This window comes from Vipera berus, assembly GCF_964194415.1.
Source record: "Vipera berus genome assembly, chromosome: 6".
Taxonomy (NCBI): domain Eukaryota; kingdom Metazoa; phylum Chordata; class Lepidosauria; order Squamata; family Viperidae; genus Vipera; species Vipera berus.
In genome coordinates this window covers 58,153,984-58,174,647 of record NC_138208.1, presented here as the reverse complement: position 1 = coordinate 58,174,647, position 20,664 = coordinate 58,153,984, and the positions used below count along the sequence as shown (strand labels likewise).

At 35.8% G+C, this 20,664-nt stretch overlaps 1 protein-coding gene across 1 annotated transcript; it reads left to right on the top strand.

The window, feature by feature from the left end:
• Positions 1–1,242: 1,242 nt before the first annotated feature.
• Positions 1,243–20,284, top strand: STRA8 (stimulated by retinoic acid 8; the record flags this gene model as incomplete). The annotated part of the gene is made up of 8 exons (XM_081331868.1): positions 1,243–1,434; positions 3,785–3,860; positions 6,020–6,104; positions 6,483–6,635; positions 11,939–12,227; positions 13,065–13,141; positions 14,263–14,374; positions 20,032–20,284. The coding sequence occupies 8 exons, from the start codon at positions 1,243–1,245 to the stop codon at positions 20,101–20,103; spliced, it is 1,056 nt and encodes a 351-aa protein (XP_081187994.1). The 3' UTR covers positions 20,104–20,284.
• Positions 20,285–20,664: the final 380 nt, after the last annotated feature.

The window sequence follows — 20,664 nt, the reverse complement described above, 5'->3', positions numbered from 1 at the left end:
AGGGGAGTATTAATGAAAATGTCCATCAGCCTCCTGTCATACCTCAACATGTGAAGGTACTCAAAACAGGGTAGCTAATAATCTTGAAGATTGGAAAGAAATGTACAAGAAAATGCTTTGTTCAATGCTGTATTGTCTCAAGCTGTAAAATTCTCAGGCTAATGACAGCAATTTGCACTAGGCCTGAAAGTGCCAGTAAAAAAAACCTGTTGTACAAACATAAAATGGTTTTAATGCTCAGTTCTTGATAATATTAGCCAGCACATTTTGCACTTACAGCTTTTCAGATTGTCTGTAAGGGTACTCTCTTATACAGCACTTAACAGTAATCCAAACTTTACCAGTTAAAGCAAAGCAAGCTGTGTAGTCCAGATACAACATAACTGATGGCAGTGTGTAGGTATACTTTCAACATCCTAAATAAATATTTTGTGTAAGAAAATTACTTATTTAATTCTCAGGTTTCTATTAGATGACATATGCATGGATTAGCAAAAGAGCTATCAATTTTATATTTAATAAGGATATTTATCCTGTTTCAATCCATATACACGAGAGTTTTAAGGACTTTTTTAATAGTCCAAGTCCTTAATATTAATTCCTCAAGTTCCCACTTGCACCCAAAGCAGTCCTATTGAGTCCAGCAATACTCAGTCTAGGCACAAGGGTACTGAGTTCAAAAGCAAAGGCAAGAGTTCACAAAGTCCAAAATTCAGGTTTAGTCCAAAGTGCAAAGAATGATTTTAAAATCCACTAAGATGTCCGAAGTTCATGTGATCAAATGCAGCACAGTCCAGAATTGAGAAAACTAAAGTCATGAAGGCAAGCACCACGCAGCCATTATGGAGGCAGTAGAAAGTCTCACTCATTATTGCCCTATCTACACCAAGATGGCTGGATGTCTCTAGGACAGGGGTCCTTAAACTCTTCAGCTCTTTGACTGCTTCATGAAATTTCAGTGTGTTGATAGTTCCTCCCACCAACATTTATTATATGAAAATTTAATAGTAGTTTAACTAATAGTACTATGAATAATAATAATAATATATAACAGTGAAAATGTTCAACATGCATATATTTTCATCTAGTTTTGGCCATATTATTTGTCCTTATTGCATAAATATAAGCATTTAAAATTAATTTTGATCTAATTCACTCAGTGATGGTATAATATGAATATAGTAAGAAACAATAGGTTTCACATTATGCATGTTTAGTATAGGCATTATCTTTCAGCTTTTGATGGAGATATCTGGAGACTACCCCACCTCATATGCCAGAGTGACTCCTAAATACCATACTCGTCTGCAAGGTATTGAGCCACAAGTGGGCAAAAGACGCTTATCTCAGGCACGTCATAGAGCTACCTTGGCAGGACTGTTCAACAACTTACGAGAAACTGTATTTTCACAGCAAGAAAATTCTGTCTCAAAGGTACAGAAATAAGTATGAGAGTCTTTAAAAGTGAAAAAAAAATACAGTAAGAATAATACTTAGTAATAGTAATAAATATTCTTGCTGTATTATTCATATTCTCTTACAATTGCTATTTTTAAATTTCATTTATGAAATTAAAGCTATCATGGAAGTTTGATTTAGTGCTTTTTCCAATTTCATCTGTAAATGTAGGGAATTGTCCTCTGTGTGCTAGAATTATATCTCGTGAGTGAGAGCAGGCAGTCTTTTTAATAAAGAAGTAAATACTATGGGAGAGTGCCAACTCACAAAAAAACTGCCATGACAGACATACCAATCTCTTTACTTTTTTAAAAAACAATTTTTATTTATTAAATTTATTTGCTACCCATCTCATTTCAAAGAAGCTCTGGGTCTTACCACTAGTAACCATCCATTTAGCAAAAGGAATCTCAAGATTTCTCTCTTCATTGTCAAACTATTGCTGCAAATAAATAATGTTACAAATGATGCTTTGCTTTACTTTGCAACATGCTAGCTTCTTCCTTAATTTTACTTAGTAGAATAATCTTTCTTTTAAGTCAGATGTCAGGGAAGTTGATGGACACCAAAAGTCCTTAGAGCTTTGAGCCAGCAAGCTGTGATATAGAATGAGATATGGAAGTAAGGTTTTATAAATTGATTTCTTTCTGGTCCATGACAATTTAGTATTATCTTAATTTATAAACCTGTTTCATACTGTTTCATGTATTTTTTTTAAAAAAATGATCGAAAGCAAGTCTGATTTACCCAGTGCACTTAACACAATAAAAAAATGTTAGGAAAACAAATATACATTTTAATCTATTGCTGATATGTGCAAAGTCAAAGCAAAAATTTCAGTCTGTGAAAGATAGCTACTTCAGAGAACTCACCTCTATAACTGAAAGAATAATGAAGATTTAATGAAGAAACTATTTTTTCCAATAAAGTTATCTAGTTCTTCTCATAGAATTTGGTTTCCTGAGAAAATTAAATGCATATTAAACCATCTCAGGCCTTTTATACAGGTATGCTATCAACAGTCTATCCTCTCAAACTGTTTTCAAGCCCCTTGCTTCTCAAGTGGTATTCTCCTTCCTGGTTGACTATTTATTATACTTAGTGTAGGAAGATGTGAATACAGGTAGTCCTTAACTTACAACCATTTGTTTAGGGACTGTGGAAAGTTACAGTGGCACAGAAAAAAGTGAATTATGGCCATTTTTCAATTTCATCATTGCAGCATCCCCATGGTCATGTGTATTTATGACAGTTGCAGTGGCCTGGGGTCATGTGATCACCTTTTGAAATCTTCTGACAAGCAAAGTCAATGGGGAAACCAGATTCACTTAACAACTGTGTTACTAACTTAACAACTGCAATGATTCACTTAATTGTAGCAAGAAAGTTCATACAATGGGGCAAAACTCACTTAAAAACTGTCTCACTTAGCAATAGAAATTTTGGGCTCAATTGTGTTATAATTTGAGGACTACCTACACTTTGATGGCCAGTAAGGCAAGCTACATTTTACTCCTTCTCCACATGGATTTTGATTGCATGTTTCATGATTTTCATATGGGAGATACTTTAACACCACGATATTATCATGTTATTTGTTATTATATAGAAAATATGAATCCAGGCCTCAACAATAAGTCAGTACAATCTGTAAGCCTGTATGGCAGCACTGCTTTTCCTTTTTAAAAAACTTTTCTTTTCTCCTCATAACCTGATGTATTAAATTCAGAGGTTGGAAAACAGTAGCCCTCCAGATCTTGCTAAAGTACAGTCCCCATTGAGCGTAGCCCATGTGGAGGGCTATTGGGAGTTATAATTTAGCAGTTTCCAGTAAGCCATGAGTTTCCCATCACACAGGAGCACTAGGTTGATTAGGAAAACTAGGACATACATGTGTCTGGGTTTCATCCAAGGTGGTACTTATCACTTGTAAAGCCCTTCATGATATAGATCCTGGTTCTTTGAGACACTATCTTTCTGATAGCGATTTGCCTGCCCGATAGGATTGGGTAGAGTGAGCATGCTGCAAGTCCCTTTAATTAAACATTGTCACCTGTTGGGCCTTAGGAAGCATGCCTTCTCTGACATGATGCCTGTCAGTTGGAACACCTTGTCCCCAGACATCTGTATAGCTCTCCCCTGCAGTTATTCTACAATTCTTTCAAAATCTGGCATTAATTTTATTATTTTTTATCTTTGGGACATAAACCCTTCAGAGGTTGGCCTCAAAATCCAGTTAATTAATTAACTAACCAATTAAATGAACACATGAATATTCAGAATGCATTCAATTGGCTCTTTTTTGTTTGTTTGTTCATTTGTTTAGTCTCAGGTTTTATGCCAAGCTAAGAATTATATCCAGGAATTGGAGCAAACTTTGGAAAATCTGTTGAAGATGAAAGGTACTATATAGAAGTGCTTCCTAAATCGTTTTCCTCTGCTATGTCCTTGTTTCTTTAAAGAAAATTAGATTAGTGGCCAAGTTATAGAATCAGAATCAGGCTGGAACATAAGAAGATGAATCTTTTGCAGCTCATATTTACTAGCGTAACAGATCACTATGAACAACAGAATTATCAGAAGGTGAGGAGGGTGTGCTTAATCTCTTTAAGTATTTTCACATAGATTTGCTTCCATGTTTGATATATTCAGTGTGCATTCATAAGTTAAAGACTCTTTGATTTGATCTCACTCTGCGGAACCTTACAGACATTCCTGTTGAGTTTTTCTTGGCAGCAATATGAAAGTGATTTGCCACTGCTTTCTTCCAGAAATAGTTTGAATTCCTGATCTAGTTCTCTCAAGATCTGGCTTTGTAAGGTCTCAGGGGACTGGTGAGATCTCAAGGCTGCTCCATTGCTGATTGAATCTTGTGTGTGTGCTTATAAGACCCTACATACTTGTTATACTTTTTTTCTGCATCGCCAGGCCCCCTTCTTGTGAGATGGGTGGGCATATAAATTTGATAAATTAAATAAATTAATCTATGGCCTTGAGATTTTTTTTGTTGTCTCCTACCCAAATATTAATCTGAAGAACCCTGTTTAGTCTTTTTTGGATCAGCTAAGATTAAATGGGTGCTGAACTTGATATAAATGTGTATTTACCCAAGCCAAAACAGGAAGCACCAAAATATCTCTTCAGAGGAATGGATAATTCTGAAGGGCAATGTCAGTCAGTCAATCAGTTAGTCAATTTCTATAGCAGCCTATCTACAGTCAATGACTCTGAGCAGCTTACAATTCAAAAAAATATTTTACAGTTAAAACATTTTAAAACTATATCCTGTATTTATTATCCATAGCTGTTATCCTATATTGTTAAAATGTCCCCCATTGTTTAGATCAGACACATGTGTCTCTTCTTTTTATATGATTTAAATCTAGACAATATTATAAGGTAGTAAAATTTGTCTCTGGCACTGTTTACCAAGAAATGAAGGGTATCACAGGTGATATAAAAGCTGATCTATAGATTAAGTTCATTCTTGCTGCTCTGTTTTAAATCTTATTTTTTGTGCGTTTTGTAATTTGTTGTGTTTGTAATGGTTTCTTTTTATATTCCTAGTCTTGGACTGAAATAAAGTATCTATTTTTCCCATGGTCAAATATATTTTATTAAATACAACTATATTATTATATTTGGATCAGAGAGAACTCTATTCACTTCCTTTTTCCATTGTGACATTCGGTTCATTGCTCATGTCACCATTTTCTAGCCTAATTTTCAAGCTGCTAATTATGAGTGATTTGACCATCTATTCAAGCGCTCAACTTGCTTGTGATCAACTTTTGCATCACCTATTACCAGGTGGCCTTAGCTGGAAATGTGGGGAACTGAAACTTCTTCAGAGAAGATCTGTGCTCCATCACTGAGCTATAAAAAGTAAAAAGTAAAGGTTCCCCCGCACATGCGTGCTAGTCGTTTCCGACTCTAGGGGCCAGTGCTCATCTCCGTTTCATAGCCGAAGAGCCAGCGCTTGTCCAAGGACGTCTCCATGGTCATGTGGCCGGCATGACTAGCACGGAACGCTGTTACCTTCCCACCGGAGTGGTCCCTATTTTTCTACTTGCATTTTTACGTGCTTTCGAACTGCTAGGTGGGCAGAAGCTGGGACGAGTAACAGGCGCTCACTCTGCTACGCGGCACTCGGGATTCGACCCGCCAAACTGCCGACCTTCCGATCGACAAGTTCAGCGTCCTAACCCACTGAGCCACCTTCCAAAATAGAGCTAGGTGACCTATTGTTATCCATAGAATTTTATGACTTGTTGCTTATATAATGTTTGTTGCCAATATATTATCTGTTTTCATTTTGTTGTATCGGTTGAAATTATGTTCGGATTATTTTATTGACAGATACTTCGTGTATATTGTTTGGGCAGCAACACACTGGTAATAATACTAGCAGTGATAATATTACAAATAACCAATAATAAAGATAATAGCTCTGTTTGTTTAAATATTTTCCTACAATACTTTCTTAAATACATTTGATTATACTCAAATTTCAAAAAATGCCTATTACGGTAGTAATGGATGTTCTTTCTGTTGCCAACAGAGGTTTTAAATCTGGAGGACGGCAATCCATCCAGTTTGGAAGATGTAAAGGAGGAATATGTCAAGATGTATTTCAACAATCCTAGGTAAAAAAATTTAAACTTTCTGAAAGTGTCCCTTTTAAATATCTCAAGTCTGTAAGCTTCAGAAAATAATTACATTCCTATTCTATGAAATATGCATGGACTTACAGTCTTTAATGTGTTGCAGAAACAGCAAGAAGGAAAGTTCATGTGAAATAGAGAATATGAAAGTGCGATTTTTAATGTAATGAATCTCAATCCCACTTTTTTATGCTTGTTTCTCTTTATTCTCTTCGTTTATATTGCTCCCCAGGTGGTTTATATAGCATGGTGTATTTCGTGAAGAATAATTACACCAAACAAAATTTGTTGACTTTTCAACACATGTTCATGACAAAAAAATATACAAATTTAGGTAATCCCTCCATTTATTTTTTTTAGCATTGTACCCTCTTCAGATGTTTTGAGACAAAATGGCACCACGGTCTGGTACATGATCCAAGAACATGAGAAACCAATTGTAGAAGAAGATGTAAGTCAAAGGCTAACAGAGTCATCAACTACCTCTTCTCCCGATCTCATGGAGTTTGAACGGTACATGAAGAAATGTGATACTTCTTTTGAATCGATTCAGCAAATAAAGTTATATAGGGTTAAATTGCTTCAGTTAGTCTAGATCTGAATGAATGAAGACATTTAATAGATTTTAGTAACTGCAGGATAGAAGAAAGTAAGGGGATGTTATATTTCACGTCACGGTCTTTTAAGTAATGGAAGAATATTGTCCTATAATATTTTTATATTTTGTTTATTGTGTAGCAGGGGGAGAACGCACCACTGACTGCCCAATTGTGCCGATCAGTGCAGTATAATATATTTTGTCTGTAACTACGGTATAGCTTAGTTGAAAAGGTTCATTTGTGTCAGGTTAGTCAAGAATCCTAGTTAACAAAGTGATATTTGCTTTATTTTTTTATAAATTTTATTTAAAAATTTTATTCAGAATAAAAACAAACAACCAATATGGAATGGAAAAGGAGAAAAAATAAGGGAAGAAAGAAGCAGAAGAAAAGAAAAATATATATAACAATAGCTCCAAATAAGATGGAAATGCTTATGGATGCAAATTGCGAGTCACTATTTAACCTGAACTGCTTCTGAAAAACACATGTTCTGTTTCTGCTGTTCTTAAATATATCTGTCACATAGTATGATCCTGTGTACCTATCACATAGCATAATACGTATTTTTTTTCTGAGAGGAAGTGGGGACAGCATTGTAAGAATAACTATGCAATATGACCAGCAGGTGGTGCAAGCGTGTTTGCATTATAGGACTTGAGGCATTTCTTAATTAACCTATCTGTTTTTTAGAGATGGCAAAAATCAGTACAAGGTTTGTTTTTTAATCCATGACTTATACAGTTATTTTGTGATTTCTTGTCTCATTCCTTCCCTTTTACAGTGATACTTTCAAAGCAAATATGATAACTGTTTTTTATAATAATGCAAATTATTCATATTCAAGATTTTAGTGTGAATTGGCTTGTATTTATTTTCTAATTCCACAGTTAGTCTCCTAATTAATGAAAGAAATTAATTCCTGCTTTTTAGGATATACTTAATCAAATAAACCCAAATGCCATCCTACAAATCATAAATAAGAGCAAACAGTCCATCCATCTTGATGTTGGTCATCCTTTTTTTTGGTCATCCATTTTTTCTTTCATTTGTTCTTCAAGTGAGAACTGGATTGGTTTGTACTATGATCCATTTATTTGTTTTCCCAGCTGTCCATGGTATTATTGAGTTTTCTCCAATATCAAAAGCACCAATACTTTTTATTTTGTGTCAGTACAACCTTGGCGCCCATAGAGTGTCACAAGAAAAACTATTGTCATTACAATTCTAATCTTTATAGGTCACAGTAAGTGTAGACAATGGGGAAGAAGGAGATGGTGATCAGGCCTCTGAATATATTTTTCCAGACTTTCATTGTTGCCTTGTCAGGTTCTAGTTTGTAATATACTTCTAGTTGTTTTACTGTTAGTAGTCAATCCCAAAAAACAAGCTATCCACCACTTAAATTTTTTCATTGTCAGTTCTAACTGCCTGTTGTCATTAGTGTGGTCATTTTTTGTATTTAATCTTAGTCTATTATCTTTTGCTTTTGGGCTGGCCAAGTGAGAATTTAAAGATTACGTCCCGGTGCCTGAAGACTCTGTGTGCTTAGATGGAGAAGAACCATCTCCAAGCCAGGTCTACAAAGATGGCATGGCTGGGGGGGTCGTGTCTTTGAGAAAGCCCAGGTCTTGAATATTCTGTCACTTTGGACGAATTAAATGTAATTGTATGTGACAGGCAAGGAAAAGAGATGCTTCCTAGGGAACAGTCAGACATGAGGGCAAAAAGCCCCTTAGTTAATTAGAGAAAGAAGCAAGAAGAACCCACCCTAAGTGATCAGGCTACAAAAAAATCATGGAAGATTTGTACTTCCAGATTTGCAAGATTCTGTTATTGTAGCCATACCATAAAGTAGAATTAGCTTATGAGGTTGTGTTTCCTGTCTGATTTTCCTGAGAGACCTGACAAATGATAAGCAATTTGCAGATATTCCTGAACTCACAGCTCCCGTTGGCCTCGTCAGACAATCACCCAACCTCACAATTTAACTCCAACATATTCTACATAGGATTGCCCTTAAGGACCACCCAAAAGTTTCAGTTGGTCTAGAATGCAGTGGTGCAGGCAATGATAATCATACCTTGCTTTGCCCAAGCAGCACCCCTGCTTTGTGTGCTGCACTGGTTGCCAGTTTACATCTGGCTGTGATTCATTGTGTTGGTCACTACTTATAAAACCCTACCTAGCATAGGGCCTGGTATCTTGAGGGACTGTCTACCAGCTGTAGTATCTGCCCATTTGATTTGATATGGCTTGGTTGGCATGCTCCGTTTGGCGTGTTTGATTAAACAAAGACCATCTGTTGGGACCTAGAAGCATGGCTCCTCCCCAGCAGTGTCTGCCTTCTGAAATACAATTCTTCTCAGGATCAAAACAGACCACACCCTCTTGATGTTTCGAAGGGCCTTGAAGACCCAGTTCATCACCTGGGCCTTTAGAAAGGATGAATGAAGTCTGGTTGAATTAAGTGGGTTTGTTTCTTTTTTGTTCTTGTCTGGTTCTTGTCACATTTACCATTTTTACTGTTCGTTTTTATCTCTTGTCTTTCTTGTTTTTAATATTTCATTTATATACCTCCAAAGTTGCTGGGAGTCTAGCAGCATATAAATGTAATAAATTATTATTATCCCCATTGTTGTACTATGCTCCTTTAGTATCATTATTAAATATCAGCTTGAAAAATTTTAGAATTTTATGAAAAAATAAATAGTTATATGCTGGCAATTGTTCTGGACTTTATTTTGAATATATTCATTTTGTGAGGTCTCATCATAATTACATTATATTCTGTATAAAACATGATTGTAATGTATGTCTGTTTAACATTTTGATTTTGACTTTACTTGGGAAGCTTGTTTTTTCCATGAGTTACAAATAAAAGAAATGGCAGTACAAACTTAGTGTTTAAAACAGAAATTCCATTTACAATAAGAGTTATATTGATTTTTCTCCTTCGATGAAATGTTTTAGAAAGCAACCTCTTCAATTTGGATTATGATAAAAGCAGACACTACCATGAGTCCTTCGGGAATAGGGCGGTATATAAATTCAACTAATAAATAAATAAATAAATAAATAAATTTTCTAGTCCTTTTATTCCTTTGTTGTGAAACGTTAGCAACAGATATTGTTAACATAGAATTATAAGTGGTTTAATTAAGGATGTAGTTATTGGGTAACATAATTTTCTGCAGATATTGCCTTGTCAGGCACCCTAGATAGAAAATTAATTTTCCAAATTATTTGATCATTCTCATCAGATTTATTTTCCTACACTTTATTTTCCATAGTTAAGCTATAAAGTTCTGTGGCCCTTGCAATTACTTTGAAAGTGCAGTTAAAGTAGCGATCTTCCTTGTCAAGCATTTTTATGACCCCTTGTATTTGGTTGAAGCATTGAAGATAATTGATTATTAATCAATATATAGGGACATATTCATTTTGTATTATCTTTATCATTTTATAAGCCACTACATGTCGCTGTAACAGCGAAATAAGTGGCATACAAATTTAATAAATAAATATCAGAGTAGTTGCTTCAATTTAATGCAGGTTATTTCTTCAGATTTAAAACTGCACTCATCTTCTAATGCAGCTTTTCTCATTATTTTCAGATAAGGAGATAATTTCCCTATCTTATTCTTTTGCCAACTGGAGCCAGTCTGTTTCATCACATTCTGTTGTTTCCTGACCTGTGCATAAATTTTGTATGAAGATAATGAGATATTCTGTTTATCCCATTTTTCTAAAGACATTTAATAGATTGATATGATTGACACAATCAAAAGTCTTTTGGAGGATATTTTTTTTATTTTTCTGATTTTTGCAAAATACTTCAGCTATAATATCTCCCTCTTCTAAAATCAATTTGAACAGCTGGATAAGGCTCTAATTTGTGTTGGATGATCCTAAGCATTATTATGCTAGCATGTCGAATTACGATTACTTATTGTGTAGCAGTTTGCACAATCTCTTAAAGATCTTTTCTTTAGTACTGGTATGTAGCCTGACATCTTGCTATCAGTTGGCCATTGTGTTCTCCACATTTTCTAGCACAGTTCAGTTAGAACTTTTACTGATTCTTCTTCATTGCTTGCCATACTTTTGAAGATATTCCATCGATTCTTATAGTTTTCCAATTTGGTAATAATCAGAGTGTTGATTTAACTTGGTATTCTAGTATCAGAAAATTATATAAGTAGGGAATATCTGCTAAACTGTCTTGGATGTTGACATCTGTACTGTACTGTACAGAATTTCAATATATTCCTTGATTTCTTTGAATCTGTCTTGACATCTTTAGCATATCAATTAGATGTTAGAACCTCTTTCTGGTTTAATAAATCTTTTGGAAGACTTTACTTTGTTTTCCATGTCTGTTTCCATCTTTGATTTTATAGATGTTGGAATACTGTTCCTTCTCTAGGAATGGAATGGTTAGAGCCTTCCAGAGAGTTTAGTTTTGTCTTTTTTTCAAAAACTTCTACTGTCTGTTTCAAAAATCCAGTTTGGTTTCTTCTATTTCTTGATCGTAGACAGTCTCTTCACACTTTTTATTAACAACTTATTTGATTTCATTCCACAGTTCCTCTGGCTCCCATCAATAAGGTTCAGGACTTCAAAGTTCTCCTTGAAAATGGTGGGTATCAAATATTCCATATCATATGGTGGAAACTAGTTGGTTTTCTTCTGTTTTAGTCCTGACTTGCAACTTGCACATGAGCAAAGAATCCCTGACTGCACTTTTGCTGTTGTAACTGAATTCTTCCACCTACTTGTGTCAATCACGTAGTCAAATATTTGATCTGGTGATGTTCCCTAGACCATGTAGTCCAGCTTTTTCCAGCTTTCAAATTTCACATTTCAGTCATCATATATGCATGTTCTGTCAACTTCAGATTGAATTTGACCACAAGATTTGTCGGTTTCTTCTGCATCATTGGTTGGTGCCAAACATTGAATAACCCTCATGAAATCTATTTAACTGCATTGTACCAAAGTGCTGTCTTTGCTACATTCTTCCTCGCTATAAGGAAATGGCATCTTGTCTTTGTTTTTCATGTCCTGAGCAGTGAACAGTATGATCTTCTGACTGACTGTGTCCAATTCTCATCCATTTCAATTCAGTGACGCCCAAAGTGTATTGCTCTGTTCCTGTTAGATACCATCCGAGACCATATTGTGAGAGATATCTCCTTTCCTGTTTCATTCCAGATACTTGCATTTTTACAAACAGACTGTAGACTTGCTGGTTGATAATGCAGTTGTGAGCCCAGAAGATATTATGCTCCCTGTGGTCTCCACAGCTGTTTCCCATCTGTGGCAGGGACTCCCAGAAGACAGGAAGGACAGTGTTTTGCAGTACTGTGGTCAAAGACAGAATTTCATCTCAGAGTTCAAGACAGCTTCTCAAGAACCTGCCTGTACTGATGAGGGCAGCGTGAGAGACAGTGGAAACAACAGTCAGGGAGCCAGCAGTTCAGTAGCATCCACACCGGAGGAGGTGAGAATTTGTTTCAGAAATTGTTAAAAAAGAGAGCTCGAGTCAAGAAAAAAGAATAAAATTGTAGCCAAAATAGCCTAGAGTATATAATATAATAATCTTATTACAACACAACCACATTTGGTCAGAATATAAACTCATGCCACATCATTGCTTTATTCACCCGTTAGCTCATATTGGTGATAACTAAAACATGTTAGGTACCAGATGAGATATGTGATTTGTGGATTAGGTGGAAAAGTTACAAAGCCTCATTTATCAGCTAATAATTATGTGGGTTTCTCCATTGAATCCATGTGTGATAATAGGCATTAGGGAAAGATGTGATTGTTTTTAATTAAATAGGTTCCAGAGAAACTAATCCCTGTCTTAATGTCTTATGCCCTATGATGTTTTGACAGTACCAGCAGCACTTGTATGGTGTCAGTTTCAGAAAAAGAACATCATCTAGTAAGGAGGCAGAGAGTAGTTTAGTTATTATCTTACACTGTTTGGTTCTTCTTGAGCCATTTTGATTACAACCAAGCTCAGTGATAACATAAAATAGAAATTAATAAACTATAACCTCATTAATAATTAGAAATCATCATAAACTATAAACCATAAAAATAAATGTTCTTTGATTAAAAAAGAGATATTAACTGTTTTTAAATTTGAGTGCTGAAAAATCAGTGCATAACAGTTATTCATACCAACCAGTTTCATCTTAGAATACCCAAATGCCACACTCCTTATTTAGGAATCACTAGAATAAAAGTTAATCAACAGCAGGCATTTAGAAAGAGATTTCTTGTATGATGCTTTTGGATATAGTGTCCAAAATGCTTTCTCTTTTAGATCCTCTTTGAAGATGCTTTTGATGTGGCCACTAGTTTCCTTGATAGAAACGAAACTCAAGAAATATCCAGTCAAAGGTAATGGTTTTAACTAGATAAACTTTAACTAGGTCAGAATAACTATTTGTTCCTATATGTCTAGGCTACCCATTGCGTTGGTCAACTTCAGGCCTTATCCCCATAGTCTCCTGACCCTACCATAAGCATTCCCTGGTCCCAGGCCATATATTCTTGTACCTTTTCTTGTATCTCAAGGCAGCCTATAGCAGAGGTAGCTGAAAGAGGTTTTCCGGTGTTCTACTCTAGAAATTCTGCTGTCTGTAATATTCTGCCTCAAGACTCCACATGCAGACAATGTATGGCGCATTAATGCTCATGGGGAAGGCAGTCTAAAATCACATGTTCCAATTGGTTCCACAAGTTTCCTTGATGGCACTGTGATTAAAATGCAGTATTGCAGGCTGACTCTGCTCAGTGCCAGGAGTTTAATCCTGACCAGCTCAAGGTTGACGTAGCCTTCCATCCTTTTGAGATTGGTAAAATGAGGACCCAGATTGTTGGGGGCAATATACTGACTTTGTAAACTTCTTAGAGAGGGCTGTAAAGCACTGTGAAGTGGTATGTACATTTTAGTGCTAGTGCTATTTCCTGTGTGGGAACATACCCTCCAGGGTCTAATCTCTGCCCCTCAGCCCCCTTTTTGCTGTGAAGGTGATTAATCCTCCAGCTCTAGCAGCCACTTTTATTTCCTTAAATGAACAAAATGGTTGACCAGTTGCCAACATCCCCCAAAGGTGTTGGAGTGTGTTAGAGGTTGATGATGAGCTGACCACATACAGAGGTTATGCATTTGATGATCCTTAAGAAGAGACAAAAAACCTACTGGGCCAGCAACATGTTGATTGTGGCTTTCTACACACTGGCTTTTGTCTGCCACCAATTGTGAACTCTGGCAGGACAGGCTGAGGGGACAGTGATGCAAACCTGCTCAGATGGCACCACAAAGGAACTCTTTGGGAGCAGCTTAATTTCAGGAGTCAGTGTTTCCATTAGTACAGGCACTGCATGAAAGCAAAGATAGGTAATTGTGTGAATTTCCTTTCAGCCAAACCTGTAATCAGAGGCCTTTATATACGTTTTCTTGCTTTTTCTTCCACACACTTGATAGGTGACCTCAGTATAGATTATTTTGTTTGCAGCTCAGCGTTCACAGTCTGTGCTTCAGATAGTCAAGAGGATAAACATCACCTCTACTTGCAGATCATTAGCTTCTTGAAAAACCTGTTTTTTGCTAGCACACAACCATCACAGGTAGGATTTTTCAATGTGATTGAAATAAGCTTTGTTAGGACCATTTCTCATGTTATGGAAAAAGTACAAGCTCTGTCACATTGAAGTATTTGGGTAAGTTGAAAGTGACTAATGCATTAGGACAATAAATGACTTCAAATCTACTTTCAGAGTCCCATAATTAAGTCATTTCTCAGCTACTCATGTGGTAACAATTTTCAACTGAAACTGCCTCCAAGTTAGGATTAGGTTTGGTAATTACATGTATCCAGCTATGCAGTTTTCTTAGCAATAGTAATGAAATGGTTTACCATCACTTTCTGGGATTTTTTTTACTTCCCACTTTAGCCTACAACCTTGAAATACCCTGGTGATCTCTCATCCAAATACCAACCACCACCTAGCTGACTTATCTTCCAAGCCTAAAAAACATCAGCCACGTTCGGCCACCATCTAAAGCAAAGTTCATTTTGGCTCAGTCATTCCTTGACTTGTAAAAAGACACCTTTCTTAAATCTCTGGAGAACTGTAGCATAATTAAACTGAGCATTTGAGGGGAAACAGGGTATCCTTATGCTCCACAAGCATCATAAAAAGTTGAAATTTGCTTGTAGTTGTTGAAGATCATGTCAAATAGGTATTTCATTGATAAAATGCTCAATCCCTGTATCTTTTAAGGCATGCTGTTCATAGGAAAACCACAAGGAATGAAGGAAAGCAAAATTGCGTAAATAAAGGTATTTAAGTAATGAAAAAAAATAGAAATGCAATAGTGTGGTTTACAGCAATTGACACTTGATGCCTAAATATGTGGCCATTTGATTCGGTCTTATGGGCCTCTGACACACCTGGGACTCCTAAGATGACATTATTTAAGGAAGGGATCCTGTCTATGCACTTTATTCAAGTGTGTGGAATGGATAGATATTTTTGGGAACAGACATCCCAGAAATAACCCAATCCTATGTGCTAAAAAGGCTTCATAGGTGATAATCAAGCACTCTGAACTGCAACCAAAAACTTATTGGGAACCATGCAGTTAGTAAGGCAGAAATATCGTATAGCTACAATAAGCTTATATCTATTCATGGTGCTGCAATCTGGGTCATTTGACTGCTGGGTGGTTTTCAAAGGCAGCTCCTTGTATAGCAGTAGTGAGCAATTATTAGCAATAAATAGAGTGTAGAGACACAAAGTAAATACAATTTTAGTTATAAATAACAAATGTTATAGAAATGTTATTTCATTTCTTGTCTCTTTTAGCTAAAAATTTAATCAGTGCTATTTCTAAGCAAGTGAATTTAGTCCAAACTATTTTTTCACAGTAGTAATTCTGAGCTTCATATCCAATAAGTGTTTAATATTGCCAGACTCTTACCTACTTTAAATGCCATTTTGTTCATTAATACATCTGCTGAAGTATTTTTGTTTGCGCAGCTAAAGGTTGGTTAACCAGGACCACCTGTTTTCTTTTTTTAAAATGTAATTATCATATGCGAATACATTGCTTTTCATCTGTCATTGCTATCACATGCTATCTAATTTCTACCTTCCCATAGAATTATGTAGGTAGATTTCAAAACAGGGTGGATCATAATATAACCACCTATTTAAATCTGGTTGATGAAGTATGTTTTGATAGTAAATATTTTGTTTGTGCCCTCTAGTTTCAGGATCTTCCCTTAATGAGATGGAAGAGAGAACACAATAAAGGGATGGCCTTCACACCTTTAGGTTCTTTACGGTTTTTCTAGATTCTTGGTGCAAAACACTTGGTGCACATTTTGTTAATGTTAACAAAAAGGAATCTAAATAGCTCATTTCAGTGGCATACTAATACACTCTGTAAGACAAATCTAATGTTTAACAGATTTGAAACATTTATATTTGGTAAATGTAATGGTTAATCTTATTTTATTGTTATTTCTTACCATCTGAAACAATTCAGAAATGAATTAGAGGATAATTTTTAGCTAATGAAAAAGGTGATTTTCATAAAGAGTCACAGATTTATAAAATTGGGAATGGTATGAAAAAATATTAAAGCAGGTATATTAACTTTCAAAGTGAGATTCACCTAGCATTTTATTTTTTCAAAATATATAAATTTCTTTATCCAACATACTAATGTACAACTAGAGTTATGTATAAGTAATAACTTTCATAAAAGCTGGCTGTAGTATTTGATGAGCATGTATTTTAGAACCCATTCAAAGCCCCTTATTTTGTACAAACTTAGTGTCAGGACCTACTTCAAGCCCACATCTTAAGAAAGCAGAACTCTTGGAAACAATTTCTTCCAAGCAGGAACTTTTATTAAGAATAGGAGATAGCATGCATAATAGACAGGATCTGAGATTTCCCACGCAACACAGCAGGTTATAGTGTCCCTAAGCAGGACCCCAGCCTATAGATCGACAACCCCCCCCCAGTGAGATAGCCAATCCCCAAGTGTTAAGTCCGTTGTGGGAACTGAGGAGATAAGATCGGCCCGTCTCCAGCCTGGGAGCGTAAACAAAATCCAGGCACTGAGGTTAGATCCCTATCTCTTCCTTTGTTCTCAATTGACAGTTTAAAGAGTTCAGAGAGAGAGAGAGAGATAACGCAGGAAACAGGATAGAGCCCCAATAAACAAAATAAGGAGCAGTGGGCTAATGCCTCCTTAAGTAACACCAGCTGCCTGCAATTAGTGCAGGTTCGCATCCCACCAGGCTCAAGGTTGACTCAGCCTTCCATCCTTCCGAGGTAGGTAAAATGAGGACCCAGATTGTTGGGGGCAATAAGCTGACTTTGTAATAATGCTGCTTGGGGGTGTGTGTGAAAGCCCTAATAAGCAGGCATATACATAGAATGAAGGCTACTGCTAAGCTTGTAAGCCGCCCTGAGTCTTCGGAGAAGGGCGGGATATAAATGGAATTAAAATAAAAAATAAAAATAAAAAATTGCATTGTAGTGAGGGGGAGGAAGTGAAAGCAATGCCCTACAGGCACATCCCCTCCTCCCCCTTGGAAGCATGGCAAAACCGAGGAGAAGTGGGATGAAATAGAAATGAAATGGAATAAAATAGGAATGGATTTTGACAAATAACTAACTGGCGTGGGGAGAGCAAATACATTCATAAATCTATTGTGTTGGAAATTAATACTGATTTATTACATGTCATTAAGTCAGTATCAGCTCATATTGAACATAAAAGTAGATCTTCTCCAGGATAATTTGTCCCTAAACTGGTCTTTAGATCTTCCAATAGTACACCATGGCTTCTCTAGGAAATTAATGTAGACAGTTTTGGGGGGAGGGAGAGAAATAGACTAAGATTTAAGTATCCTGTTGGACTGAGATTTGAACTTCCAAAACTATTGGCTAATAGGTACTGGATTGAATGGATATTTAGGGCTCTTCCACATCATTGTTTTACACTATTTTGGGTTTGACTTTGAACTTGACTGTTCTCACAATATTGTTTGAGGAAATTGATATGATTGTTAACAGTGTTTCTTTTAATCTCTGGGGTACTACATGTTTGTGGTACTCTGTTTTATTATTGGGGAAACCTGCCTTACTGAAGCCATGGGTTTAAGGCAAGGCAGCCATTAAACTTTTTTGTATCATCCCACAGTTCTACATTTCTTGCTGTATATTTTATTTAGAACTTATCTCTTCCTTGTTCCAGTTAAAGTTGTAGAAACATGCAGTCATTCCCATAACTACTGGGAAAAGTGACTGGTTGCAAATTTGCCAGCATGGTACTTCTTTGAGAATACTTTCATGATATGGAATTCACAGGAGCTTTTAAATGGCAGCAGGTTAGCTAAGAAGATACTAGAGGAGTATTTTAATGCACTTCTGTATTTATTCTTCACTATCAACTTTCTCTCAGCCTAGCTACCCATCACAACCTCTTTGTCAAACTATCAAATACTGAAAAATGATGGGACTAGGCACTAATTTCCTTTTATGTGTAGCAAGGGTGTAGGAATTTGTATTGCTCCAATGACTAGTAAAAATGTTCTTTAAAGTCTCTTTTTGTTAACTGTAGGATAAGCACTAATTGGCTTATGAGATTCTCTTTGTCTCAGTGTTTCAAGACTGAAAGATTTGAAGTTACTTTTGCTTAGTTTCAAACTGATTTATGAGGGACTGAGGAATGACAATGTGGGTGATATGGAAAGCCTGCAAGTTAAAATAATGCCCATAATGGTTTCGATGGAATAAATGATGGATATCAGTATAATTTTATGTAAAATCTGCTTGTAAAGAATATGAGAATATGTTGAGCAATTTTATTATGGTGGCCTCCCACAAACTGACATATCCTTGATATGCTGGCATTACAGCTCCTCAATTTCCGGTTAATGTCTAGAGAATAACATCTGCATTATGGAAAAAAAATCCTTCCAGAATTTAAAGAGGAGAGGAATGGCACCCAAGGAGGTAGAATTGCTTAGGAGAATGATCCATTTTAAAAAATCAACTGATAAATCCCCAATGCAGCTCACTCCAGCCACTGACCTGCAGGTGCTTCCCATTCTAATTCCTACTATCTCTATCCCAGTGCAGCTTCTGTATACATTGTTGTACACCCTAGTTTATGAACCTTAACCAAAATTAATTACCTACAGGTTTTTCTTAATATCAATGAAATGTAGATGTTTCTGTTGTTTAAAACAGTATAGTGAATCAAAATCAATTTAAGAGGAGCAAGATATATCATACTTTATTTTATGCACATAGTTTGCAGCTTACCCTATTTTACTCCACATCCATTCCTTCTGAATTTGACTGTGCTGTGGTGATAAAATAAATTAGTTAAACTAAGCTTAAAGAATGACAATAAATGGTGTTTATGTATATGTTTCACCCCAGATCCACAAGTTCAGTAAGCACGCGTGATCATATTAATCAGCCTTTAGTATCTTTTCTAAATTCTTTTAAAATATTTTTAGAATGCTAATAATTGAGTTTCCCATCACCTGAGTTCTAGAAATCTGAACACTTAGCAAAAAAACAAAACAGAAATTACATCAGATACCAAGAGCCATGTTCAAAAGAAATTGTCTAACAAAATCAGTTCTCTGTAAGTTTGTCTGTGTTTTTATATTTGCTTTCTGACCAGCAAATCAAAACTTCTGCAGAGGGAGAAGTTGGTTTTTGAAACTTAACAAAAAGCTTGCCTATTTAGTAACACATTCTTTCTTTAATTTTCTCCTTTTTTAAAAAAAATGCAGATACAATTTGGATTAGATCCATTCTGTAATGTGAGGTACAGAGTTACACTGGGATTTTGTGTTACAAAATACGGTAGTATTTGGATAACTTTTATCACATTATTATTGTGCAATGTTTTGTCTACATCTTGATTTAAATTTAGTGGACTTGACTTGCAGAATTTTTGAGCTATGAAATAGCCAGCCCTCCTGGTAAGGAAACCAGCTGAAAGAACAACATTCACATCTATAAATCAGCAGGCTCTGATTAGCATCTGCCACAATGTCTTGCTGCATTTATGTAAAAACACAAGTATGCTCAGTATATTGAGAATCTGACTACCAAAGAACTGTTCTGTAGGTCATTTAAACTTGCTATGAAATGTTTATTCATTAACTGTATTACCCAAAATAGTCCAGCTCCTAACAAAACCTTTAATTATTCTTCTCCTCCACCTTTATTTTTGGCAGGAAGAAATTCTTCAGTTAGACTACGAGACTGTGATGTTGCGATGCACCGAGACATTTGATGATGATTTGTAAATGAACATGTTCGCATTACGTGCAGAAATATAGCTGCGGTTTAAAATTTCCTGAATTTCCTTAAAAAAGGAAGAAAAAGCATTACTATGGGAGATGTTACCATAATTTCTGTTACCATAACATACATCATGTTACAAACAGTTCTGTTTATGTTGGCTTTGCAGTTTCTCAGCACTTACTTTACACGTATTAAAGTTTAACATTCATAAAATTCTTTTTAAAATATATGTCTTAAATTCAGTGTTGCCAGTGTCAAGTCATAATCTTACATCCTATCGATAATGTTAAAAACTAAGGACAAAACTACCTGTGACACCAATTGTTTCATTAATGAAAACAGCTTTCCATCAAACTGGTGCCTTTAGATATGTTGGAACACATTCCCAGAATTCCCAGAAAGCAAGGCCCCAGATTGGTGAAAATCTCTTTTTAACATTTAGATGCTTTCTGTACTTGTGGCATCATCTCAGGGAAAACTCACAATAAAAGCAGTGTAGTATAATGGTTAAAATACTGGAGTAGACCCAGGGTGATGCAGCATGCCAGAGGTGTCAAACTCAA